The following is a 27536-nucleotide window of genomic DNA, read 5'->3' on the forward strand; positions in this document are numbered from 1 at the left end:
AAATGGCTTGAGGCCATGAAATCTGAGATGGGATCCATGTATGAGAACAAAGTGTGGACCTTGGTTGACTTGCCCGATGATCGGCAAGCCATCGAAAATAAATGGATCTTTAAGAGGAAGATGTACGCTGATAGTAGTGTTACTATCTACAAAGCTAGACTTGTCGAAAAAGGTTTTGACAAAGTTCAAGGTGTTGACTACGATGAGATTTTCTCACTCGTAGCGATGCTTAAGTCTGTCCGAATCATGTTAGCAAATTGTCACATTTTATGAAATCTGGCAAATGGATGTCAAAACTACATTCCTTAATGGATTTCTTAAAGAAGAGTTGTATATGATGCAACCAGAAGGTTTTGTCGATCCTAAAGGTGCTAACAAAAATGTGCAAGCTCCAGCGATCCATCTATGGACTGGTGCAAGCATCTCGGAGTTGGAATATACGCTTTGATGAGTTGATCAAAGCATATAGTTTTATACAGACTTGCAGTGAAGCCTGTATTTACAATAAAGTGAGTGGGAGCACTACAGCATATCTGATAAGTATATGTGAATGACATATTGTTGATCGGAAATAATGTAGAATTTTCTGGAAAGCATAAAGGAGTATTTGAAAGGAGTTTTTCAAATAAAGACCTCGGTGAAGCTACTTACATATTGAGCATCAAGATCTATAGAGATAGATCAAGACGCTTGATAAGTTTTTTCAATGAGTACATACCTTGACAAGATTTTGAAGTAGTTCAAAATGGAACAGTCAAAGAAAGAGTTCTTGCCTATGTTACAAGGTGTGAAATTGAGTAAGACTCAAAGCCCGACCACGGCAGAAGATAGAAAGAGAATGAAAGTCATTCCCTATGCCTCAGCCATAGGTTCTATAAAGTATGCCATGCTATGTACTAGATCTACTGTATACCCTACACTGAGTTTAGCAAGGGAGTACAATAGTGAACTGGGAGTAGATCACTGGACAGCGGTCAAAATTATCCTTAGAGGACTAAGGAAATATTTCTCGGTTATGGAGGTGATAAAAGGTTCGTCGTAAAGGGTTACGTCGATGCATGTTTTGACACTGATCCAGATGACTCTTAGTCTCAATCTGGATACATATTGAAAGTGGGAGCAATTAGGTAGAGTAGCTCCGTGCAGAGCATTGTTGTCATAGAAATTTGCAAAATACATACGGATCTGAATATGGCAGACCCATTGACTAAACTCCTCTCACAAGCAAAACATGATCACAACTTAGTACTCTTTGGGTGTTAATCACATAGCGATGTGAACTAGATTATTGACTCTAGTAAACCCTTTTGGTGTTGGTCACATGACGATGTGAACTATGGGCGTTAATCACATGGTGATGTGAACTATTGGTGTTAAATCACATGGCGATGTGAACTAGATTATTGACTCTAGTGCAAGTGGGAGACTGAAGGAAATATGCCTAGAGGCAATAATAAAGTTATTATTTATTTCCTTATTTCATGATAAATGTTTATTATTCATGCTAGAATTGTATTAACCGGAAACTTGATACATGTGTGAATACATAGACAAACAGAGTGTCACTAGTATGCCTCTACTTGACTAGCTCGTTGAATCAAAGATGGTTAAGTTTCCTAGCCATAGACATGAGTTGTCATTTGATTAATGGGATCACATCATTAGAGAATGATGTGATTGAGTTGACCCATTCCGTTAGCTTAGCACTTGATTGTTTAGTATGTTGCTATTGCTTTCTTCATGACTTATACATGTTCCTATGACTATGAGATTATGCAACTCCCGAATACCGAAGGAACACTTTGTGTGCTACGAAACGTCACAACGTAACTGGGTGATTATAAAGGTGCTCTACAGGTGTCTCCAATGGTACTTGTTGAGTTGGCATAGATCGAGATTAGGATTTGCCACTCCGATTGCCGGAGAGGTATCTCTGGGCCCTCTCGGTAATGCACATCACTATAAGCCTTGCAAGCAATGTGACTAATGAGTTAGTTGCGGGATGATGCATTACGGAACGAGTAAAGACTTGCCGATAACGAGATTGAACTTGGTATTGAGATACCGATGATCGAATCTCGGGCAAGTAACATACCGATGGCAAAGGGAACAACGTATGTTGTTATGCGGTTTGACCGATAAAGATCTTCGTAGAATATGTGGGAGCCAATATGAGCATCCAGGTTCCGCTATTGGTTATTGACCGGAGACGTGTCTCGGTCATGTCTATATAGTTCTCGAACCCGTAGGGTCCGCACCCTTAAAGTTCGGTGACGATCGGTATTATGAGTTTATGTGATTTGATGTACCGAAGGTAGTTCAGAGTCCCGGATGAGATCGGGGACATGACGAGGAGTCTCGAAATGGTCGAGACGTAAATATCGATCCATTGGACGACTATATTCGGACATCGGAAAGGTTCCGAGTGATTCAGGTATTTTTCGGAGTACCGGAGAGTTACGGGAATTCGCCGGGGAGTATATGGGCCTTATTGGGCTTTAGGGGAAAGAGAGAGGGGAGGCTACGCGCCCCCAAGGCTTAGTCCGAATTGGACTAGGGGGAGGGGCGGTGCCCCCTCCTTCCTTCTCTTCTCTTTTCCCTTTCCTTCTCTCCTACTACTACTAGTACTTCGAAGGGCTCCTAGTTCTACTAGGAAAGGAGGAATCCTACTCCCGGTGGGAGTAGGACTCCCCTAGGGCGCGCCATAGAGAGGGCCGGTCCTCCCCCTCCTCCACTCCTTTATATACGGGGGAAGGGGGCACCCCATAGACACAACAATTGATCATTGATCTTTTAGCCGTGTGCGGTGCCCCCTCCATCATAATCCACCTCGGTCATATCGTAGCGGTGCTTAGGCGAAGCCTGCGTCGGTAGCATCGTCATCACCGTCATCACGCTGTCGTGCTGATGGAACTCTCCCTCGAAGCTCTGCTGGATCGGAGTTCGTGGGACATCATCGAGCTGAACGTGTGCTGAACTCGGAGGTGCCGTACGTTCGGTACTTGGATTGGTTGGATCATGAAGACGTACGACTACATCAATCGCGTTGTTCTAACGCTTCCGCTTTCGGTCTATGAGGGTACATGGACAACACTCTCCCCTCTCGTTGCTATGCATCACCATGATCTTGCGTGTGCGTAGGAATTTTTTTGAAATTACTACGTTCCCCAACACCTAGCTACTCAAGCTACCAAGAACCGCATGCATATGGAGCAAGATCCTACATGTGTACTATGCGGCCATGCGGTAGAGGATGTACATCATGCCCTGGTACAATGCCCCCATGCAGCGGCACTCTGGGCAGCCATGGGAGACTACTGGGACCTCCCGACCATAGAAGACCTGCGTGATGCCAAGCCCGAATGGCTGTTTCGTCTGCTTGACAACCTGTCTGATGTACAGAGGTTGGCTTCCCTGATGATCATGTGGAGGATTTGGTACGCGAGGAATGAGATCACTCATGATAAACCACCGGTTCCGATCGAGGCTTCGTGCAGATTTCTCACGAGCTATATCACGTCTTTGCTTGTGATACCGCAGCACCCGGAGGCGGATTTGACAAAAGGAAAGCAGGTGATTGACCTCTCAGGAAGCATGCCGAAGAGCACACATGCAATAACAGTAGCACCGCGCTGGGAGGTTCCCGATGCAAACCATGCAAGACTTAATATTGATGGCGCTTTTGTTAAGGAAAATGGCACGGCTGGGGCTGGCATGATTTTACGTGATCATGAAGGAGATATCATCTTTGCCGTGATACAGGTCCTTTTTAATTGTGGTGATCCCTTGGAAGCCGAGATGGCAGCGCTGGATGAAGGACTACAACTTGCTCTACATTGGACTAACCTGCCGCTGCTTGTTGAAATGGATTGTGGCGAGCTGTTAAAGATGGTGCAGTCCAAAGATAAAGACCGGTCGAGGTATGTGTACCGGGTTAATGAGATCAGAAGAGTTCTGGCTCAAGAAAGGAACATTAGTCTAGCTAAGATCAGCAGGCACGCAAATTTGGTGAGCCACACCCTAGCTTGTATGGGCTGCTCGCAACAGCGCACGGCATGCTGGCTCCGGAATTCCCCTAGGGAGATAGCTAGCATTGTCGAATCTGAATGTAATCATCATAGTTGATCAATGAAAAGTTCCGTTCCCGCAAAAAAAAAGTGTGCAAGTCAGATTTAAGGTGATCTCAGCTCGCTGTCCCCGATGAACAAATACATACCTAGGGCATCTCGTGTCTTAAAACGCCCGCAAACGTCCGGGCCATCACGTTCGGATCTTTTTTGCCATCCAACATGGTGGCACAAACGTTCGCAAATGCATTCGGGCATCCAACTTCCTGCAAACCGGATGCAAAGCCAGGGAAGGTTTGCGAGAAGGGCCAGTGGACAAGATGGAGAATAAGGAGGACCCATCTGTCAATTGTCATGGCATCAAGGAGGAAAAGAACACGGAGAGGTTTGACATCTTCATAGCGGTGACGAAGAAAAGATCAACCTCTAAGATCAAAAGACAAAGCTCGAAGAGAGGAGGGTTGAGCTCGCGGCCGCTTAGGAGGAAACCAAAATGTTAACCATCAAGATGGACGAGTTGGATCCCCATGTGACAAAGGTCGTGCCAGCCGCCCTTGCAAAGATGTTGAAGCGCTTGCCGACAGAGGCAGCGGAGGTAGAGGTTGCGAAGGAGTCGGCGACAGAGTGAGGAGGGGGGAGCCATGTGTCTGGGTGGGCAAAATTTAGACGGACTGGAACTTTTATGATTGGGTGCATGTAAAAGTTAATGAACATCCGTTGTGTTTTGGTTGTAAATATTGCATACGGATGCACTTTTATTTGCTCATAAAATTTCTATTAATCAATATTTGCATTTTCCTAAATTTGTGGTAATTTTTAATTTGATTAACTTATTTTTAAAACTCGTGAGTATTATCTAAAAATTCATTTTTAAAATTCATGACAAATTTGAACTTTTTTATACAGATTTCATGAACATTTACAACTTTAATTGACACTGCACGATCAAATGATCTTAGGGGGTGGGCCCCATCCTCCCCTAATTCCAATTATAAACCTCCATGTTTGCACGTTCCCACCCCGTAAGGCCGTAACTCCCTTTGGCCTATAATCCCCCGTAGCTTTAGCAAAACTCACATCATAGGAAGAGCAGAAAGCTGAAACGGCTCCTCGGCTCAAAAGGTTGCTTTGTACGTGCAGTAAATATTTGCCAAGGACCCGATGTTGACACGCGGTAAATGTTTTGCCGAGTGTTGCACTCGGCAAAGATGCCACATGGCACGACCTGGTATCTCGGTGGAGTCTTTGCCGAGATACCTAACCAAGCTCTTGGCAAACTAGAGGCAGTGGGATTATGCTGGACATACCTTTGCCGAGGATTGCTCTCGGTGAACACAAAGAACACTGCCAAAACTTTGCTGAGAGATATCCAAGGTACTCGACAAATAGTTTGACCTACCTTGTGCCAAAAGGATAATCTCAGCGAAGCTGGCTTGCCGCATGTCCATCACCCATACGTCACATTTTGCCGAGTACAATGCCGAGTATCTCAGCACACCTTGGTTCTCGGGAAATATCATTGGTCACGTGACAGTCGTGTGTAGGGATTTGTCGAGTATTTTGTTTCATGTCTCGGCGAAGATGACGTCTTGGCGAATGTTGGACGCCACGTGCCTCGCTCCTGGGCGTTCAAATTCGCCGAGTTCCACTGTCTGGTTATCGGCAAAGTCACATGCCACGTGATAGCCTCCGTCTCCGGCTAGCCCTTCAAGTGCATTTTTTGTGCCGAGTACTCCACGTAAGGCTCGACAACTGGTTTGCCGAGTCCCGACGGACGGCGCTCGACAAAATAGGCTTTACCTGAAGGCTTCGGCCCGAGTACCCTTAGCCAAGTACTACAATCAGCAAACTCGCTGCCGAATGGGAACCGCTTTCACCAAATGTCCCTATCACTTGAAAAACTCGAAAAATGCAATTTGCTGAGTGGGAAACCGCTTTAGCCAAGTGTTCCTGGCACGTGAAAATTGCAGTAGTGCTATCTACGTAGTAGTTGACTGTACTGTGTATCGAAATGGAATCGCGCTTGGGAGATGATGCGACCAGATCCGGTTTTGCCGCCGATTGAGTCGGAGTCTCCAACTGATTTACTAGATTAACTAATGCCTAGATATATCGTCCATCGGGTTAAAACTCAAAAGAAGCCTACTAATTCAACGGTCATCAAGCCCAAACATGAACATCAAGGGGTAGAATAGACTTCTCTCTACATCAAAGGATGCAGCGGTAAACGGCTAAGTGCCACGTCTTCGCCTCCGTGTCCATCAAGATCTGTCCGGCGACGGTGCTATAAACAGAATGCCCTGCCACAAGCTTCACAAGACAAACAGTGCACTGCACAAGCGAAAGCTAGCAAATATTTGATCTGTACCGCGCTGTGCAGCCATGGAGAGAAGCGTCGCCAACATCCTGCTGGTGCTTTCGCTCGTGGCGGCCCTCGCGGTCGCCGGCCGCCCCGCCGGTACCTCCGGCGAGGTGGCAGCCATTCGCCTCCCGAGCGACGGCAAAGGTGAGGCCCTCGGACATGCCACTATCAGCTCAGATCGATATACAAGCGACTGAGTATGAGAGCATAATTTACAAAGTTCGTACACACCATCCATTGATCTCTTGACCATCTTGTACAGGTCTTGGTGGTGATGCAACAGCACTAGGGGCGGCCATGAAGAAGGTCCTCGAGGAAGACGAGAGGCCGTGGGCATGCTGCGACCACACCCAGTGCCTGAGGGTGCTACCGAGGGCCTGCCTCTGCCACGACACGGTGGCGCAGTGCGCCAGCGCGTGCCAGCACTGCGACGAGGTCAGCCCTGGCCGCTACGTTTGCCTGGATATACACGAAGGTTGGCCCGGCCCAAAGTGCACGCACGATGACGAAGTGGACGTCGCCGGCGCCGGCAACTAGCTAGTTCCATAGCTAGCTAGCATGACGCGTACGCGTATGTCCGGCCGTGTTCCCCTCGCTGTTCGCTTGTTGCTCCATGACCCACACAGTAGTCCAAGTATCTATGTACCAGTTCAACTTCAACTCGCTTATCATGTATAATAATAAAAATAAGTGTGCGTGCCGTGCCGATCAATCCAAAGTGACAAGTGCAAGATTGCTGTTGTTGAACTTTGATTTGATTTGCACGAACAAAAGGATGTTCTACCGCACCACACATACTTTTTCTTTTATAAACATTGTACCGATGCAGACGCTAACATGCACACATCCATGCTCATCCCAATGAACGCACACAAATCCTAACCTTATGAGCACATCCGAGAGACGGAGCTGGCAGGTCATAAAATTATCGAGATCGCCATAGACGTCTCGTAGTTGACGAGCTCACTACCTTTAAAGAGTAACACTAGAAACCCAAGATTACTCCAGAAAACGCAACCACCCGTGCCAAGCCTATGAACTGGAACCCGAAAGGGCAGCTCTCACCATATGGAACCTAGCCATCAGAGCTATGCTTAGCTTGCACACATACTTAATTCTACCCGCCATTGTGCCTTCATTCTTGCGCTTCTCTACGGGTCTGACATGCATCGACGTTGGCGCACTAGACCGTAAAGGTTCAGGGAGGGAGGGGCACCAGTACCAGATATGCATTCATGTTTGCCGGACATAGAGGGAAGTCTCGGGCTCAAAATGAGGAGGAGGACAGCAGAATGCAATGTCTTTTGGCCTTAGGATCTTGTCTCATGACATGTTTTCATTCTCAATCTAGGACTGGCAGTCTACGAAACAACATATGCTGAAGAGAGGACATCATGATTGTGGATGATATCTCTTGTGTTCTTGTCAAACGGCTCTGAGGTCATCCTGTGGCAGCCCAACAATCTAGACCGGGAGGATTACAAGGATAGACAGATGATGGGAGGCCAAAATGCTACATTTACCGAAGCTTTATATGGATTGGTTTTCCTAGACTTCTCTTCCACCAATCTATGCCCCCATGATTTTCACTGGTGTCCCCCTTCCCCCCTAAGCTCCAACCGTAATTTTTCACTTCAGCCCGTAACAACAAATCTGTAACACATGTCCGTAAATATAGCATCTCTGGTCAGGAGGTGAGGTGGGGTTTTGCGTGAAAGGTAAGTACAATGATTTATATGATGATTTTCTTTTACATTCCATGCCTCTAATAACAAGTTATACAATGAATCCAATAAATTTTCATGTTCCTTCATAAGAACTGATTAAAATTAAAATGAAAAGTGTGTGGCATCATGTAAAACAACAAAAAGGCTTAACTTCCTTACTAAGAGATTATTTCTTGACTAAGGAAAGTCAAATTAATCTTTTTTATTTATCTCCCATTTAACTTGGCAATCATCTTAGGTGTCATTGTAGTCGCATGCCCTAAGTGAGAGAATGTCGGTACATGCATGTAGTGGTTGTAATTAGAATTTTGTATTTTTTATAGTGTAAGTACAAATTAGTCTATAACTATTCAGAAGTCTCTCCGGAACACGAGTGCCAGTAACTGAATTTTGAATAGTTGAATTTTTTTTGAAGTTTCAAGAAATGCAAAAATGAATTCTACATGGTAATATCAATGCATACTACACATGCATAAAATTTGATACTGAGATAAATTAACATGTGAGCTACACAAAAAAGACAAATGCATGGATTTTTAGTGGTGAATATTGTGTGTGCTGATCATGTTTTCAAAATCATGAATTTTTCATTTTTTATGTAGTCCACATTCTAATTTATTTCATCATCAGAATTTACAGATGTGTAGTATACCTATATATTACCATGTACTCCCTCCGTAAACTAATATAAGAGCGTTTAGATCACTACTTTAGTGATCTAAACGCTCTTATATTAGTTTACAGAGGGAGTAGGATTTATTTTCAGCATGTTTCAAAACTTTAAAACATTATTTTGAACTATTCAAAATAAAGTGCTCACTGAAACTCGTGCTCCAAAGAATGTGTACACTCTGTATGTGGCACCATTTTATTATGTTCATCCGGCCTTCACTCGTGCTGAGTCCCCCAAAAGTAAAATACTTCTGGATTTTGAAACCTTCTCAATATGTATAAATTAAACATGTGTCCCAAAATCTATGTCGGTTTTTAACACGTTTCATATTTTAATTTACAATACTATGTGTGACGAGTTCTGAAGATTTGAGAAAAAGTCTTACATACCAAAAGGATCATGTACTGTTCCACAAATTTAGAGTATTCGAATGGGTTGCATGTGAGCACGGATGGCAATGTACGATGACATCACGTTTGCCTGTTTTGTGTTTCTACATTTGTATTGTGTTTGCTTGGCCCTTGGTGTTTTGTATGCCATCTCATGTTTTAGACTTAGTTTAGATAGGTGTGGTGTGTCCTTTGTAAAGGTTTTTGTGTAGTTTTTCTCTAATAAACCGAGCAGTTTCAGCCATCCGCTTCTTCTTTTGCAATGGAATCTTAGCAGCTCTCCTGCTAATGTTTTTCTTAAAAAAAAGTTCTGAAGATTTGTGAAGAAGTGTTACATACCAAAAGGATCATGTAGTGCTCCACAATTTTGGAGTACTCAAATGGGTTACACGTAAATTTTACTTGGGTCCAAACATGATTCTGAAGAAATATAGTGCTCTCATTTCAAAAAAAGAAATATAGTGTTCCAGTCTGATCTCAAAGTGACTTGGTACGTTTTAACCCAGTTTCAGCCAAGTTTCGTGTGCAACATTTCGACATAAATTGATGTACTGCAATTATTTTCGTAAAGCGAGTGGCTTTATAAACCAAAAAGAGAAAGTACAGTATCATATTTCCTTTTTTAGAGTAATATCGTTGTTGGCTAATCCACTAGTGAGTCCGTTCTTATCCAAATGGAATCGCCGTGTGGACATCGATGATGTGACCAGATCCGTTTTCGCCGCCGACCGATTCTGAGTCTTTGACTGATTTATAAGTTAACTACAGTGTCTAGTTGCCCTTCCAAAAGAAAAGTACAAAATTTCTAGTTGCAATTGATGCATCGGGTTAAACACTCTCAAGTAGTGCGCTAATCCATCGGTTAAGGCGAGCATGCATGCGCGAGCATCATCTATTTACGCGTGCAGGCCACGTGATGGTTTCATGCCCCCAATGCATGCACGTGGAATCGTGATTCCCTCCACGCGTGTGCACCGTTTTGAGAGTACGTAAGGGCATCTTCAGCAGAGATCCTCAAACTTCCCGTATCCATTCGTCCCGAGTGGTCCAGACCTCGCGAGCCATCCAACGGTGTCCCGTATCAGTAAGTGGATCAGTCTGGGTGTTTATTTTTCTGTAAGCCGGAAGTAAATCAGGGAGCGAGAGTTCGAAAACGAGCCACGTCAGACTTCGATGCTAGGCCAACCCAAAACTGATGTGGAGTGAGCGCATTTGGAGCTGGGCGCACTGTTTTCGTGATAAATTCCCCCTTTCTCAACCCTTTTCTTTACCATCCCGCCGCTTTGCACCGTCTCGGGGGTAAGGCGTGCCCGTGCACCTTGCACTTGTAGGAGTATATATTGCATAAAATCAGCCGCCCAGTATATTGCATAAACACTCGCATCACTCAGGAGGTGAATGCAACTTGAGCAGCCAAGCTAGCTCAACATGCTAGATCCAGAAAGTACCGTGGTAACCCACCTGACCCCTTGCAATTTAGAGCGGACGGCTGTGATTGCACGTAGTGATTAAGTTGCAGTACCCGGTTGTACATCTACTAATTGGACCCGATGACTACTAAAATGCGTCTTATTATCCAGTATCCAAGCTAGTTGTAGTATGCGAATCTAGCGTCATTCCGAGTGGATTATGGAATCTATTGAGCTCGCCGGTGACCAGATCCGGTTTTGCCGCATGTCTACCCTAAGCCACTTTCTAATTTTAGGTTAACCAAAGCCTAGTTACAAGTGATCTGTGATAAAGCATCGCAATATGCATCAGTTTAAATATTATGCAAGCATCCATACATGCACGCACGCATGCATCGACTCAAAAGTAGTCCACCACGTATGCTTGATTATGCGTGCACGACATGTGATACCATGACTCAATGCGTGCACCGTGTCGGGGGCATCTGGGTATGTACATAAAATAACTGAACATCCTGCAGCCCCATCCAGCAACGGCAAGATCGTCATATAAATCTTGCGCGCGCGCGACTATAAATACGGACCGGCGCCCGTAAGTTTTATCCACCAAAAGCCAGCTGATCGACCTGCAGCCATGAGGAGATGCATTGCTGCCGTCCTGCTGGTGCTTTCACTCGAGGCCCTCGCAGCCGGGCGCCTCTCCGCTGCCGTCGCCGACGACCGTGTGGACACCATTACATGAATCCATATAATGTTGGAAGAGCAAATGTTGGAAGAGCAAATGTTTTTGCTAGCTGCATGTGATAATCACCCAATACATGAATCCAGGTCTTGCTGATGAAGTAGCGACGGAGATCGGCGCCGAGAAGAGGAGGCCGTGGAAGTGCTGCGACAGCCCGTTGTGCAGCAGGTCGATCCCGCCGCGGTGCCGCTGCATGGACGCCGTCGAGCACTGCGACGAGGCCTGCACCCGCTGCGAGGCGTCCCAGTCCGACTCTTCCAAGCACGTCTGCAACGACCGGTACCACGGCTGGCCCGGGCCCAACTGCACCGACCCCGACGACATCCCAAGCGGTACGTACTGATGCTAACCAAACTACTCGAAGCAGCTCGCTAGGTATCTCTACTAGTGTCCATGTAACGGTGTGCGTGCAGGTCCAGGGGTCTCTGGTCCGCCGGTTGTCAGTCAAGCGACGGAGGCGGGGGAGGAGACCAGCGTCGTCGGCGGCGAGGAGAAGCCGAGGCCGTGGAAGTGCTGCGACGAGGCCATATGCACCATGTCGTTCCCGCCGATCTGCTTCTGCCGCGACAGGGTGAAGAAGTGCGCCAAGACCTGCAACAAGTGCGACAAGGACGAGTCCGACGCTTCCCGCCACGTGTGCGGCGACTCCTACTTCGGCTGGCCCGGGCCCAGGTGCACCAACCCTGACGACGGCCACGTCCCAAGTGGTACTGGTACCAGACTCGAAGCACCTGTCTAGGAATTTCTACTTGTATGTGGTGCAATGTTTATATAGTGAGTCTGTGCAGGTCCAGGAGTTTCTGGTCCGCCGGTCGTCGGTCAGGAAGCAGCTGTTAGCGAGGAGATCGCCGTCGACGGCGAGAAGCCGAGGCCATGGAAGTGCTGCGACCAGACCCTGTGCACCAGGTCTGCCCCGCCGACCTGTTTCTGCCACGACAAGGTGAAGAAGTGCGCCAAGACTTGCAAGAACTGCCTCAAGGACGAGTCGGGCACTTCCCTCCGCGTGTGTGGCGACCCTTACTTCGGCTGGCCCGGGGCCAAGTGCCACAAGATCTAACCTGGCGGCCCACGTCCGCCGCGATGACTAGCTAGCTAGGATGTCCATGCACGCTCAGCTCTATCCTTGCACCGGGTGATGGTGAACGAATAAAGTGAGTCGGCCGGCCGGCCGGTCAGTGACCTTGTGTACCGAGCCACGGAGTTCTGTATCGCACTGTAGTAGGTGCGCACTTACGTGTTGTTTTCTTCCGGGTTGTCGTTGTTGTAGCGCTGGTAGTGTTTGGTTGCATGGTCTCAGCATCGATGATTATGATAAGTTGTGTTAATCAGACAATCATGCCATCTTTGTTGATGCTGGACACTTCGAGTTTGAGGTGGTCACTACCTCTTTACTGTACCAAAATATAATATGATTTTACAGTGAAAAACATCTTATATTTTGATACAGAGGAGTAGGTTGGTTTCGTGGGCATGCATGCATGACTGATTGATGTTGGAGATGCACTTAGCTAAACAAGTGTTTACAGTGCCTTCGTAGTAGTTTTTGCGCGCCGCAGAGCGCCGGCTCCAGCGGCCGTTGCAAAATATAGCATGCGCGAGCCGCTCTAGAAGATGCGCTATATTTCTTCTCCTTCTACTCTGATTCGAGGCATAGATAGATAAAACGATAGATAGATAGTACATAGATAGATAAACGATAGATAAAAGGATACATAGATAGTTCATAGCCTCCTCCTACGATTGATTATAAAAACAATAGATAAAAAACTACTCCTCGTCGTCCTCCTTCTCCTCCTCCGACTCCGTCTCGGTGATGTCCTCCTCCAACGTCTAAAATTAAAGCGTCAAGGTACCGATCGTCGTTGGAGTCCCAGGATGACGCTGCTCCTAGGTTGATGTTGAATTGAGCGGCCTCCTTCGGCAAACGCCTATCATCGCGGTAGATGGCTCGCTCCGCCCTCCTCTCCGCCCTCCTTTGGGCGTAGAACTGGCGCTCCTTGATGACGTCCTATGGGAAGCATTTGAGCCACAACGCCTTGGCTTCCTCATCCATCTCGGCGAGGCCGAGACGGCGCTCCCGCTGCCAGTTGTCGCGACGATCCTCGTTGGTGATAAGCCACGGGGGAGGCGCCAGATCCGGCGCCAGCTCCCACGTCGGCACGTTCGGGAAGTTCATGTCCCTACGAGGCCGCCGGAGGCGCCACGTCGCCGCGTCGTACGCGCGGGCGGCCTCGTGGGCGGTATCGATGGTGCCGAGGCCAAGGCGCATGTCGCCGGACCGAATCTCGGTGAAGAAGGCACCAGGGGGGCGTGCGCGGACGCCGCGGTGGCCCGAAACTCCCCGGCGGCGCGGCGTGGCGAGAAAGCGGCGGAGGGAGCAGGGAGAGAGTGGCAGAGCCAGCGGGGAGAGGGCGCGCGGCGTGGTGGAGAGTGGTGGGAGGGCGCGTGGCGGGCGCTGCATTTATAAAGTGCGCCGGACGCCGCACGCCAAAACTAGCGCGCGCCCGGCCGCTTTCTCGCGCGCGCCTAACTTTTCTGCCATCGCTGGAGCGCGCGAAACCGCCTCCCGCGCGCTAAAACTGACTTTTACCCGTGCATGTTTTTTGCAGTCATTGTTGGAGATGCTCTTAGTGGGGCTGTTTTAAAAGTTCAGAGACTATTGTTTAATCTTTCGATCTTTCGGGTGATGTTTGTAATTTGTACTGTCGCACCGCTTTGGCCTTCTGACCCCTCCCCTACTTTAATAAAAAAGCATGGTAGTTACAAGTGAAGTGATGATCACCCATATCTGTTTGCCTCGATCTATAGCCCGGCGGGAAGCGCCACGCGTTGCACTCGTGCCCTCTGGTGATTTGCCTGACGCGGCTATATATAGACTGCCCGCGAGCCCAAGAAGCATCCTCACCAAGTACACAAGTTAGCTCTGATGGACACTACCACCATGAAGAGATCCACAGCTACCATCCTCCTGCTGATGCTTTCGCTCGTGTCCCTCGCTTCTGCCGGCGACGTGGACAACACCATCCGCCTCCCGAGCGACGGCAAAGGTGACGCGCATGCATGCCACTGTTCGTCTAAACTCTAGGTCGAAGGAATAAACTGGCAGTAGCTAATTAGCTTGTCATGGTCGTTGTCACGCAGGAATTCCTGATGAAGCGAGCATGGCGCTGACCGGGGCGAGGGAGAAGCTGGGCGGCGAGGAGAGGCCGTGGGAATGCTGCGACCGGACCATCTGCACCAGGTCGATGCCGCCGCTCTGCCTCTGCCTGGACCAGGTCGAGCGATGCGCCGCCGCGTGCAAGCGCTGCGAGCCGGCCGACTCTGACCGGTCCCTCTACGTGTGCCGCGACCAGTACTTCGGCGACCCCGGGCCCAGCTGCACCGACGGCGACGCCGTTGCCGCCGCCGGCGGTAACTAGCACGCGCGCGTTGATGCATGATGATCACCCGGCCAGCCGGTCAAACTGCGTTGTGGTCGTCGTCGTCGTTCGTTCGCTAGGTCAAACTGCTTGCTGCAGCATGGATGTTAGTGTAAGAATAATATATCGGTGGCCCTACTATGCCACGTCTTTGGTGACGACCTCGACACTCAATACAAGATCCTAAGAATACGCACGTACTACCACGTGTTGATCTGATCTGATCTTTGATTGTACAACGTTCGAGATGATCAGTCAGACGGAGTGCTAGGTGCTGCTCCATGCTGCTGTAATGCAAGTTGTATGGTAGTTCGGCAACGACGATGGATATGAATAATAACAAGAGCTGTGGTGATCAGGGAGTGAGTGCAATATATAAATGCTAATTTTGTTGCTGCTGAAGGTGGTCAAAAGACACAAGCTACGATTAGTTTCAACTTTCATGATCTAATCAAACCAAAGACTGTCGGAGTAAATGGCCACGGGTAGCCTAACCGACCGCCCTGGCTCTTCGAAAAAATTATCAGGCCTTAGGGCCTTCAAGCATTTCAAGCATTGGGCCGCCTTCCCTAGCCGGCTATCTCTGAAGCCGATTCTCGGAAGGCGACCCAGCCTCAGCAAACCTCCCCTTCAAGATAACCACGGGATGGCCGACTCCAGGGAGCCGGCCATAGAGGATGCCGACTCCCCAGAGCCGGCCATGAAGAACGCCGACTCCAAGAAGCCGGCCAAGACCGCAACCACCAAGACTGCGCCCACATAACGGTGACAAGACGGGGTGTGGCCACAGTGCGGCCCACTACCCCCAAAGCCCGAGGCAGGCATGGCCACAGGGCGCCGCACGGGACGGCCATCTCCCGTCCGGCGCGGTACTGTAGCCATGCTGGCCTCAACGTCACCCACGACAGACGCCAGTGCGGCCCACGGGCGGCGGGCCCCTTTAGCCAGAGAGAGGTGCGAAGGCGGCCCGGCTCTCCCCCAGTCGACCAAGGGCGTAGCCGGCCCCCAGAAGCCGGCTCCCCCCTTCCTCGAAGCATGCGCCACATTAAGGAGACAAGACGAGGTAAGGCTACAGTGAGAGCCCTCGAGGCGGCACACTGTAGCCACGCTTACCTCGACGAAGCCCTCGTCATCAGGGGCGAGGCTACAGTAAGCAGCCACCGACAAGATCCTAGGCGGTGGGGCCGGCCTGTCGACCAAGAGGCCGGCAGCCGGCGGGAGCCACCAGTCGGCGGGCCCCAACGGCCGGCGGAGAAGCCAGCGAGCATAGACACTGACGGCGGGGACCAGTGCCCAGCCGGATTACGATTGTACCCCCGGGGGTAGGCCTATATAAACCCCCCGGGGCACCCATGCAAAGGGTTGGCTTCTGAGCAGAGCACACACACCAAAAAGAGAGAGAAGTGAGAGCTAGCCTTGTTCTTCTTCTCCCTTGAACCCAACAGCTCTAGGAGCGATTGTAGCTACTTTTACTGATCTAGTGATCATGCGAAGACCCCGCAGAGGAGGACTAGGGGTGTTATCTCCTCGGAGAGCCCCGAACCTAGGTAAGATCCGCCGGCGTGCATGTCTTCGCCTCATCCCGTTTCCAGGCACCGGCGACGTCTTATTGGCACCCACAATGATAAGCCACCCGTTGGCATATGTCGCACCAATCACCCGACAAAGACAATGGCGAAAACAGCTTCCGACTCGACACTCCATTTAAGAGCAACTGACCTTTTGACGTTGGGAAATTGGATTGAATTTAAACAGCTGAAACCATCCACTTTAGAAGCTTATTTTTCCTCAACACTAGTGCGGGAGGTGCTGCTTGGTGATGGAGATATAGTAACAATAGAAACCGTTTGAATTATTCATTTTATTTTATTTTTGCATCCGTCAGCAGAAGACTTTATTTAAAATTTTAAATCATCGTGGTGGCGTACTTGCACGCATGCATGCTGCATGGACCGCGTGATGGACACGTACGTCGATTAGATGTGGTATATATTAACTAAAACTGCCCATAAATTGGTCTCACCTGCCTACCGGTAAGAATGCACTGACGCACCTACAAACAATTCGGGCACGTCATATTCAAGTTTCAGTGTTGTTGCTGTTTTCCATCCATCTCAAATGCATGGTACGTCGTGTATTACAAAACCTTCGGAATAAAATTAAATTCATATAAGAGACTGTACGGATACTGAAAAACATAGTTCATACCTATGCGCTGAATGAGAACAACTAAAGACATACTCTAAACTTGAATTGAGAACATGATGCGCACGGCTGTGAGCAAGGTCGCACGGTTGAGAGGACCACGACACCTCCAGCTGATGCTGCCAGATGTACTCCCTCGGTCTCATACTGTAAGATATTTTTTGACACTACTATAGTGTCAAAAAAGATCTTACATTATGGGATGGAGGGAGTAGTATTTTTGAAAGCTCTCAACGATGTCAGCAAGTGCATACGGATGGAACAGTGAGCTTGAGCGAATAGAAAGAATAACTCTTCGCCCTTTTTCTCTCTTCGCCCCATCCGGTCCCTCAGAAGCAGGGCGAAATCCTAGCCGCCACCGCCCACAGTCCCCTCCCCGCCTCCTCTCTCCCTCACCGCCGCCGAAGGGCGCGGCCAGGCAAAGCCTGGCTCGCATCTGCGGCGGGGTCCTCTTCCTTTCCAGTTGGTGCTGCGCGCGGGACACAGAGGCATGCATGTAGGCGGTGCTCGACGCAGGTCGTGGCGGCGGTCAGGCGCGTAGCGGGCTGCGTTGCTGCGGTGCCCGCATGGGAGCTGACGCGCTCACCCTTGCGTGGGTGGTGTGGCATGTGAAGCCTCGGCCCTAGCGGCGGCTCTCGTCAATTTGCGGCAGGGTGTAGGGGTGGCAATGGTGGTTCAGCAGCGTGGTTCTGGTTGTCAGGCTTCGGTAGGTGGCGCATGGTGGTGATGGCCCCTTCCTCTCCAGAGTCCTTTCATCGGCTGTCTGTGGCTTGGACCTCAGGCTCACGAATGGGCTGTTGGGAAACATAGCATGCAATTAAATTCCTACGCTCACGCAACATCTATCTACGAGATGCATAGCAACGAGAGGGGAAACTGTGTCTATGTACCCTCGTAGACCGAAAGCGGAAGCGTTTGACAACACGGTTGATGTAGTCGAACTTCCTCTCGTTTCGACCGATCAAGCACCGAACGTACGGCACCTCCGAGTTCTGCACACGTTCAGCTCGATGACGTCCCTCGAACTCTTGATCCAGCAAAGTGTCGAGGGAGAGTTCCATCAGCACGACGGCGTGGTGACGGTGATGGTGAAGTGATCCGCGCAGGGCTTCGCCTAAGCACTAGATATGACCGGAGGCGTAAACTGTGGAGGGGGTGCCGCACACGGCTAGGAATCAATGTTGTGTGTTCTAGCGGTGCCCCTCCCCCACATATATATAGGTGGGAGAGGGAGAGGGGCAGCAAGGGGGGCCCCAAGTAGGAGTAATCCTACTTGGGCGCCTCCTCCAAGTCGGCCTCCCCCCCTTCCATAAGTGTCGGAGGGGGAAGAAAAGAGAGGGGGAAGAGAAGGAAAGGGGGAGGCCGAATCCACCCCTTTCCTTTCTCCCTTCCCCTGATTCTTTCTCCTCCTATTCGGCCTATATGGGGGCGCACCAGCCCAATAGGGGCTGGTCTGCCCGCCCTTGGCCCATAAGGCCCATATCTTTCCTAGGGGTGCCCGGAACCCCTTTCCGGTGACCCGATATGTACCCGGTACCATCGGAACACTTCCGGTGTCCGAATATCATCGTCCTATATATGAATCTTTCCATCTCGACCATTTCGAGACTACTCATCTGGGACTCCGAACAACATTCGGTCACCAAATCACATAACTCATATAATACAAAATCATCATCGAACTATAATACAAAATCATCATCGAACGTTAAGTGTGAAGACCCTACGGGTTCGAGAACTATGCAGACATGACCGAGACACGTCTCCGGTCAATAACCAATAGCGGAACCTGGATGCTCATATTGGCTCCCACATATTCTAAGAAGATATTTATCAGTTGTACCGTAATGACAACATACGTTATTCCCTTTGTCATCAGTATGTTACTTGCCTGAGATTCGATCGTCGGTATCTTCATACCTAGTTCAATCTCGTTACCGGCAAGTCTCTTTACTCATTCCATAATACATCATCCCGCAACTAAGTCATTAGTCACATTGCTTGCAAGGCTTCTTATGATGTGCATTACCGAGAGGGCCTAGAGATACCTCTACGATACTCGGAGTGACAAATCTTAATCTCGATCTATGCAAACCCAACAAACACCTTCGGAGATACCTGTAGAGCATCTTTATAATCACCCAGTTACGTTGTGACATTTGATAGCACACAAGGTATTCCTCCTGTATCCAGGAGTTGCATAATCTTATAGTCAAAGGAATATGTATATGACATGAAGAAAGCAATAGCAATAAAACTAAACAATCATTATGCTAAGCTAACGGATGGGTCTTGTCAATCACATCATTCTCCCAATGATGTGATCCGGTTCATCAAATGACAACACATGTCTATGGTTAGGAAACTTAACAATCTTTGATTAACGAGCTAGTCTAGTAGAGGCTTACTAGGTACACTGTGTTTTGCCTATGTATCCACACATGTATCAAGTTTCCGGTTAATAAAATTCTAGCATGAATAATAAACATTTATCATGATATAAGGAAATATAAATAACAACCTTATTATTGCCTCTAGGGCATATTTCCTCAGTCTCCCACTTGCACTAGAGTCAATTATTTAGATTACATTGTAATGATTCTAACACCCATGGAGTCTTGGTGTTGATCATGTTTTGCTCGTGGAAGAGGCTTAGTCAACGGGTCTGCCACATTCAGATCCGTATGTATTTTCCAAATCTCTATGTCTCCCTCCTTGACTTGATCACGAATCGAGTTGAAGCGTCTCTTGATGTGTTTGGTTCTTTTGTGAAATCTGGATTCCTTCGCCAAGACAATTGCTCCAGTATTGTCACAAAAGATTTTCATTAGACCCGATGCACTAGGTATTACACCTAGATTGGATATGAACTCCTTCATTTGCTGCTTCCGAAGCACCTATGTACTCCGCTTCACACGTAGATCCCGTCACGACGCTCTGCTTGGAACTGCGCCAACTGACAGCTCCACCATTCAATATAAATATGTATCTGGATTGTGACTTTGAGTCATCCGGATCAGTGTCAAAGCTAGCATCGACGTAACCATTTACGACAAGCTCTTTGTCACCTCCATAAACGAGAAACATATCCCTAGTCCTTTTCAGGTACTTCAGGATGTTATTGACCGGTGTCCAGTGATCCACTCCTGGATTACTTTGGTACCTTCCTGCTAGACTTATAGCAAGGCACGCATCAGGTCTGGTACACATCATCGCATACATGATAGAACCTATGGCCGAGGCATAGGGAATAACTTTCATTTTCTCTCTATCTTCTGCAGTCACTAGTAGAAAAAAGGGCTTTGGTTGGGGCCTGGCCAGCCCATTAGTCCCGGTTCAGTCATCAACTGGGACCCATGGGGGGCATACGTCCCGGTGCGTGCGCCCAGGGGGCAAGCCGGGCCTCATGGGGCATTTGTCCCGGTTCGTCTGGACCCATTTGTCCCGGTTCAAGGCACGAACCGGGACCAATGGTCCTCGCTCCTGGCCCACAGCCATTGGTCCGGTTCGTGGCTGGAACCGAGACAGAAGGGGGGCCTTTAGTCCCGGTTCCAGCCACGAACCGGGACAAATGAGGTGGCTATATATACCCCCTCGCCGGCGAGCAGAGCACTCCACACTGCTCTGTTTTTTATGGCCGTTGAGGGGAGAGCTTTGTGGTTCTCTAGCTCACCTCCTATGCACATGAGGTGTTCGATGAAATGCCCGAGCCACACTAGTTAAGCTCTCTCCTCTCGAAGCTCGACCTCAAAGCTCCATGTTCCTTGAGATTTGTCTAGGTTTAGCGGTCCGTCACGTCCCGTCCCCGTCTTCACCGGTGTCGATCGCCCGCGCCGATCTCGTCGCCGGCACCACCGTGGTGAGCCTCTTGTTCTTATCTTCTTTCTGAAAGATAAAAAAATTCTTACTTTAGATAGATACTTGTCTAATTTTCTTACTTTTGTTATTGCTTGTTATTATATAGTGCGATGGTTTGGTATCTGCCCCCGTCGGCCCTCGTCCTGTCTATGATTCGGATGTGGTATATATTATCTTTTATAACTATTTGGTTCATTTATTGATTATGACAATTATGCCGACCAACGTGACATAGATTTTATTTATCTAGGAGGTATGTGAACCAGAAATTCCAACCAACCCTATTATCGAGAGGTTAAATTTAGTTGAATAAGAAAACAATTACTTGAAGGAAAAAATAAAAAAATTGAGGAGGAGAAGATGATATTGGAGTTGCATGTTGCGGATGTCGTCGATGATCACAAGATCAAGATGGATGCAATGCGTTTGAAGATTAGAAAGATTAGACAATATGCCATTCATACTGAGGCTTGGTATCATTATGCCGCTGGATCAATTGTTACCTTGGTTGCGATTATGATCGCATTTGTTGTTGCATTGAAATGTTTTACATAGTTTCAATGTATGGTTTAATTAGATGCTCTGGAGAGCTATATGTTGTTCAATGAGAACTATGTATGTACTTTGGTTTTAATGTGATGATGAACTTCTATTAATTTGGTCACTTATCTATCCATGATGTTCTGTATTGGTTTTTGACACACTTAATTATATATAATGCACGCAGATGAACCGGCAATGGATGTACGGTGACAGACACACCTTCGAGTATGTTAAGGGCACGCATAATTTTCTCGAAGTGGCTGAGGCAAACAAGCAGAATGGTTTTATGTGTTGTCCATGCCCTATATGTGGGAATATGAAGTCTTACTCTGACCGGAAAATCTTTCATAGCCACCTGCTTTATAAGGTTTTCATCCCACACTATAATGTTTGGACCAAGCATGGAGAAATAGGGGTTATGATGGAAGACAACAAAGAAGAACAGGACAATGACAACTATGTGCCCCTGGAATACGGTGATGCTGCAACGGGGGAAGCTGTTGAAGATCAAGAGGAACCAGACGATATTGTGCCCAATGATGATCTCCACCGGGTCATGGTTGATGCAAGGAGACAGTACGAAAGTGAAAAGGAGAAGCTGAAGTTCGATCGCATGTTAGAGGATCACAAAAAGGGATGTACCCCAATTGCGAAGATGGCAATACAAAGCTCGGTACCGTACTGGAATTGCTGCAGTGGAAGGTAGATAATGCTGTGCCTGACAAAGGATTTGAGAAGCTACTGAAAATATTGAAGAAGAAGCTTCCAAAGGATAACGAATTGCCCGACAGTACGTACGCAGCAAAGAAGGTCGTATGTCCTCTAGGATTGGAGGTGCAGAAGATACATGCATGCCCTAATGACTACATCCTCTACCGTGATGCGTACGATGATTTGAACGCATGCCCGGTATGCGGTGCATTGCGGTATAAGAACAGACGAGATGACCCTGGTGATGTTGACGGTGAGCCCCCCAGGAAGAGGGTTCCTGCCAAGGTGATGTGGTATGCTCCTATAATACCACGGTTGAAACGTCTGTTTAGAAACGAAGAGCATGCCAAGTTGATGCGATGGCACAGAGAGGACCGTAAGAAAGACGGGAAGTTGAGAGCACCCGCTGGCGGGTCGCAGTGGAGAAAAATCGAGAGAAAGTACCGGGCTGAGTTTGTAGGTGACCCAAGGAACGTATGGTTTGGATTAAGCGCGGATGGCATTAATCCTTTCGGGGAGTAGAGCAGCAATCACAGCACTGTAGGGGAACGCAGCAGAAAACAAAAATTTTCCGACCTACGCACCAGCCCAGGACCACTATGGAGACTGCATACATGGTTTGATCTTTTTCGTTACCGACTCGTAGCGCAGCGGGAAGTAGAGTCGATGACGATCGGCGGTGCAGATCCCCGCAGCTAGGATTTACAACCTCCCAACCGCGAGGATGTATACCCTCATCTGCTCCTCAGATAGCCCTCCAGGAGGCGGTCGAACAGCCCCCCGGACGGTGTCGTGGACAGCCCTTCGGGAGGACCTTCGAAACTCGAACGGTCACTCGGACAGCCCTTCGGGAGGACCTTCGAAACTCGGACGGTCACACGGACAGCCCTTCGGGAGGCACTCACGAACTAAGACCGAAACTACGATCTCTCTACAGAGTTGCACACATACGGTGTCACCTATCCGGCAGGGCTTCGCCGTCCAGAACTAGTTCCTGCCGGAAACCAGACAGCCTTACGGCTCTACGAAACTCTTTTCGTGGGAGGGAGAGAAGAAGCCAGATAATGCATGGCATGTGTATGAGAGCAAGGGATGAGTGTGGAGGGATGCCCCTCCACCTCTATTTATAGGAAATCCCAAGGGGGTAGGGTAGTTTCACAAAAAACCCAAAATGCACATGAATGAAGTCCTTCCACAAGGACCTAGGAGTGAAACCAAGGAACAAGAGGGTCCCCAAGGGGGATACCCCATGTGGCCGGCCACACCCCCATGAGGGGCCCAAAAAATGGCTCCTATCCATCCATGTCATCCCCAAGATCTTTTGGAGCAAAGCCCCAAAAGGTGGCTTTCCATAAAGTAACCATAAAGCTGATTTCACTATTCACGACGACATTTTTCAGCGTCTGATCAAACTGAAAATATTTATGTGGGCTAAGAACATTTCCAGTACCCACTAAAATGATTTTCAACGCGTTCCGAAACAATTCCGGTTTTAGTGATTTTCATCTGCGAAACGCATCTGAAGTGGCTCCGGCAGCTCCGGAACATTTCCGGTTTTTAGCTCAGAAAATTCCAAAAAGCTTCCAGAATGATTCTGGCATCCTCCAAGAATTATCAGGCATGTGCCGAAACCAATTTGACTTAATGGTGTATCCCGAAACAACTTTTCGGTATCATCGAAACTTATCCGATGACCTCTCTCTGCGGTACGATTCCGCTGTCCGAAACTTTTCGGTGTCCGAAACTTTTTCGGTGATTTTCTCTCAGACTCCCTGTCTAGTATTCAGCAGATAGATGACCCTTAAGCGTGTGACCCTATAGGTTCGGTGAAGTATAGACATGACCCGGAACCCCTTCCGATCAATGATCAACATCGGAGCCGTGGACACCCATATTGACCCCTATACCCACACGAATAAATATTCGAGTGAACCTCCAGTTGCCGTGTGCTATTCCTGTTGCTTCGCGATATGTTACAAATACCCGAGGTGAGACATGTTGGCATTCCCGTGGATCAACAACTTGTCCACTATGCTAGTTACCTCGTTACCGGTATTGTTCTCTTTTCTCGTTATCGTGTTCCGGCATCCCCGTGATCAAATCACAAAGTGTCTGGCCAGACGATGATGGATAACGTAACACCGAGAGGGCCCAGAGATATCTCTCCATCGTCGGAGGAGCAAATCCCAATCTTGAGCTATCAAGTTACTTGACACACTTTTCCATGAACCCGTAAGCCGCCGTAATAGCCACCCATTTACGGATGACGTTTAACAAACCCCAAAGTTCATGAAGCAAGCATGAAGAAACTCGATACTCTCATGGTCTAAGGAATCATGCAAACGTTAACCATCTCTGTGTTATGTACCAATAAACTTGTGACGAATGAATCTCATAGCATAACATCATGCCGGGTCGATTCAACACAAATGTTCTCTTAACATTATGCCCTCAAGGTTGCTGACATAGACATGCCCATGATCAGGAAAACATAACCATCATGCAACACTTGAGCTAGTCTTAGAGGCCAGACTAGGAATACATTTTACGGTTTATTATTCCACACGTGCATATGAGTCTTCCTCCGAGCCTCGTGGTTATTGCAGACTCGAGAACCATAGCAGTTATAGCATGGAACATAAACATAATTATGAACTCGAAGATAAATAATATCATTTATTATTGCCTCTAGGGCATATCTCCTACAGACTCCCACTTGCACTAGAGTCAATAATCTAGTTAATGCTAATGCACTTTACACCTGTGGCACACCGGTGTAAATATGCTTCGCTTGTGGTATAGCCTGATGTCCAACGGATCTGACGACTTCAGTTCCGTGTGTATCTTTGCATGTCCTCGCATTTTCACGTTTTCACAAAATTCATATTTCGTGTGGACTTGGCTTTGTATGTATGTGAATCACAGGTCGAACCTGGATTCCTCAGACTGAGTTTTGGAGCAACTACCTGCAGTAGTGTCCCATTGTCAAAAGCCATCTTGGAACTATACTAAGTTCATGAATGAACTATATGATTCAACATCTTCTTTGTCGCTTCTAAAGCGTCAACATACTTAGCCCTTGTTATAGAATTCGCCACAGTAACTAGTTTGAACAAATTCCAACTAATTATGCCACCACATTGTGTGTTACACAAAAACCTTTAACTTAAATCGAAAATCGCACGGTGAAAAGATGAAGACTATCGATGTATCATTTTACAACGAACTCTTCATGATCTCCGCTTGCAAGAAAACATATCATCAGTACTCACTCTAGTACTCAATGACATCTTTCACTGTTGTCCCACGATCAGTACTTTGATCACTTTAGTATCCATACCCGCAACACCTTGGGAGTATCGGACATATCTGGTTGTTTTACATACCATGGAATACATGATTAATCCAAACACAAAAGTGTGTGGAATCTGCATCATGTATTTTACTCATCAGTGTTTTGGGACACCGAGTCTTGCAAAAACTCTTTCCATGTGACTTTGGCAAGACTCACTCCTTGGCGTTTTAAATGCTAAAAGGTTTTAGCATCTTGTCAATATGTATTCATTGCTTAGCCCCATTAGGTAAATCTATCTCCATAGATCATCATGCCTAATATTGAGGCTATTTAGCCTAAGCACTTCATCGAAAAACTATTTTCAAATGAAGTCCTAATTCGTGTCAAGAAATTTATTTCCAATTACCAATGTGCCAAGCACATAAGGTTTTTAGAAATATTATTACGCTCCCACTTACTTTCTTGAATTACAAGCATCTTTTTTACCCGTTGATGAAGTCAAAACCCCTTTGACCATTTCATCAAAACACGAAGATTCCAACTCCATTTTGCTCTCTTCTGTCCATTGCTAGAACTCTGAAGTTTGCATACCTACTAGCATCCTCTGGATCGACAAATTACTTTGGACTGTATCATATACAAGTCCTAGCTTTCATTTCCATCAGATGGAAATCCTTTTATCATCCATGTTTCATATCTCATGATTGAAATATGTATTAATTGCTAGTTCAACCCGAACCGACTTTAAGCATCGCTACGATGAAAACAACCTCATCGTAGTCAACTCTTGAACTTGTTATTTCAACAAGTCGAGCTTTATGGATAAAACATTTTTATCCGTATCAGTTTTAAGTTCCATAAATATTCATTAGACTCTAAGTCTTCCGAAAGGTGTATCAAGGTTTAAATCTTGAATCACTTATATGGAAACTAATTCGGGTTGTATTGGCATTTAGCCAATTCCGGAGTTAGGGCCCATCAACGCTTCCTTGTGTATCGTAGGTATAATGTTGTCTAACAACAATATCTCGTTTGCGCACCTGAGAGGTTTGCACGAGCCTTGCCTACGTGGTTCAGCTGCAAGTTCGACCGAAGTTCTTACATTTTATTGTAGAGACTTCCGTATCAGTCGCAGTAGGAAACTCTGGAATTACTTCCAAGGTCTCTTTCCTTTGATCTGATGACGTAGATACTGTTTATCTCGTCGAGTTGCACTATTCTCCCACTCACCTTTTTGAAAGAACCATTCTCTTTAAAAGCACACCGTTTCGCGGCAAAACTATTTGCCTCGGTATAGTGAGGGAGGAATACCCAACATTTTGGTATAACCTACAAAGTAGCACTTGTCTGATTTGGAATAGGTTTGTAACCTTTTACACAAGCCCCATATTCCAAATGTTAAGAAAAGATATAACATGGTTGGGCGTACCATACCATGGCTTCATTTCAACAGACCCGATGTAGCTCTTTTCAGTGTAAAAGCCGCAGTCTTTAAAGCATCACTTTAAAAGGGATAATGGCAAATTTATTTATGTCATCTTTGACCTTACCATGTCATAAATGGTTTGATTACATCTCCACGGACTTTCCACTTGCAGTGGTGTTCCGGGAGGTGCAAGTTATGAAACCCCTTTCACAACTCATCAGACATTCGCTAAACATGTAACTCAAATATTCCTTTGTGCAATCAAATTTCAGAAGCATAATTTTCTTGTTACAATAACTTCTACTTCATTTTTGAGAACCTTTTGAATGATTTCAAAAGATCCAGACTTACGTCTCATCAAGTAAATATCCATATATCTACTTGAGTCATTTCTGAAGATAAATAAATCCACTACTAACAACACTTATCGGACTACACACATCAAATGTATGATCACTAATAAGTTTGTTGTTCGTTCCTTATGGCCTGTGAACGGTATTTTAGTCACTTCACTTTTCGGAGGAAAGTTGCAAGTGTCAGATGATTCAAAATCAAAAAGACTTCAAAATCCATCATAATGGAATTTTCCATGCGGGTTTCTCCAATGTGACCAAATGTAGTGCCACACTTGTGTGGTATTCTTTTAGTCTTGCGACATTTAGCGTCAGTGTTATGGATGTATCATATTTCCATCAATATTCATAACATAC

The 27536-nt window shown here is 47.2% G+C and overlaps 3 protein-coding genes across 3 annotated transcripts; all 3 read left to right on the forward strand.

Moving 5' to 3' along the window:
• Window positions 1-6346: 6346 nt before the first annotated feature.
• On the forward strand, window positions 6347-7176 carry LOC123073768 (Bowman-Birk type bran trypsin inhibitor). The gene is made up of 2 exons (XM_044496806.1): window positions 6347-6573; window positions 6692-7176. Exons 1-2 carry the CDS (start codon window positions 6450-6452, stop codon window positions 6964-6966), a joined length of 399 nt encoding a protein of 132 aa, XP_044352741.1. The 5' UTR covers window positions 6347-6449; the 3' UTR covers window positions 6967-7176.
• Window positions 7177-11252: 4076 nt separating this feature from the next.
• Window positions 11253-12684, forward strand: LOC123073769 (uncharacterized). The gene is made up of 3 exons (XM_044496807.1): window positions 11253-11701; window positions 11783-12076; window positions 12158-12684. The coding sequence occupies exons 1-3, from the start codon at window positions 11446-11448 to the stop codon at window positions 12424-12426; spliced, it is 819 nt and encodes a 272-aa protein (XP_044352742.1). The 5' UTR covers window positions 11253-11445; the 3' UTR covers window positions 12427-12684.
• A 1588-nt stretch (window positions 12685-14272) lies between these two features.
• LOC123073771 (Bowman-Birk type bran trypsin inhibitor) lies at window positions 14273-15184 on the forward strand. Its single transcript, XM_044496808.1, has 2 exons — window positions 14273-14416; window positions 14511-15184. The coding sequence occupies exons 1-2, from the start codon at window positions 14296-14298 to the stop codon at window positions 14786-14788; spliced, it is 399 nt and encodes a 132-aa protein (XP_044352743.1). The 5' UTR covers window positions 14273-14295; the 3' UTR covers window positions 14789-15184.
• The last annotated feature ends 12352 nt before the right edge of the window (window positions 15185-27536 follow it).

Source organism: Triticum aestivum, chromosome 3D (genome assembly GCF_018294505.1).
Source record: "Triticum aestivum cultivar Chinese Spring chromosome 3D, IWGSC CS RefSeq v2.1, whole genome shotgun sequence".
Lineage (NCBI taxonomy): Eukaryota > Viridiplantae > Streptophyta > Magnoliopsida > Poales > Poaceae > Triticum > Triticum aestivum.

Excerpts from the sequence above, each read along its gene's own strand:
- LOC123073771 (XM_044496808.1), top strand. The coding sequence starts at position 14,296 with ATGGACACTACCACCATGAAGAGATCCACAGCTACCATCCTCCTGCTG. Across the intron at positions 14,417-14,510 it reads CCTCCCGAGCGACGGCAAAG|GAATTCCTGATGAAGCGAGC; the intron begins GTGACGCGCATG and ends GTTGTCACGCAG.
- LOC123073769 (XM_044496807.1), top strand. The coding sequence starts at position 11,446 with ATGAATCCAGGTCTTGCTGATGAAGTAGCGACGGAGATCGGCGCCGAG. Across the intron at positions 11,702-11,782 it reads CCCCGACGACATCCCAAGCG|GTCCAGGGGTCTCTGGTCCG; the intron begins GTACGTACTGAT and ends GTGTGCGTGCAG. Across the intron at positions 12,077-12,157 it reads CGACGGCCACGTCCCAAGTG|GTCCAGGAGTTTCTGGTCCG; the intron begins GTACTGGTACCA and ends GAGTCTGTGCAG.
- LOC123073768 (XM_044496806.1), top strand. The coding sequence starts at position 6,450 with ATGGAGAGAAGCGTCGCCAACATCCTGCTGGTGCTTTCGCTCGTGGCG. Across the intron at positions 6,574-6,691 it reads CCTCCCGAGCGACGGCAAAG|GTCTTGGTGGTGATGCAACA; the intron begins GTGAGGCCCTCG and ends CATCTTGTACAG.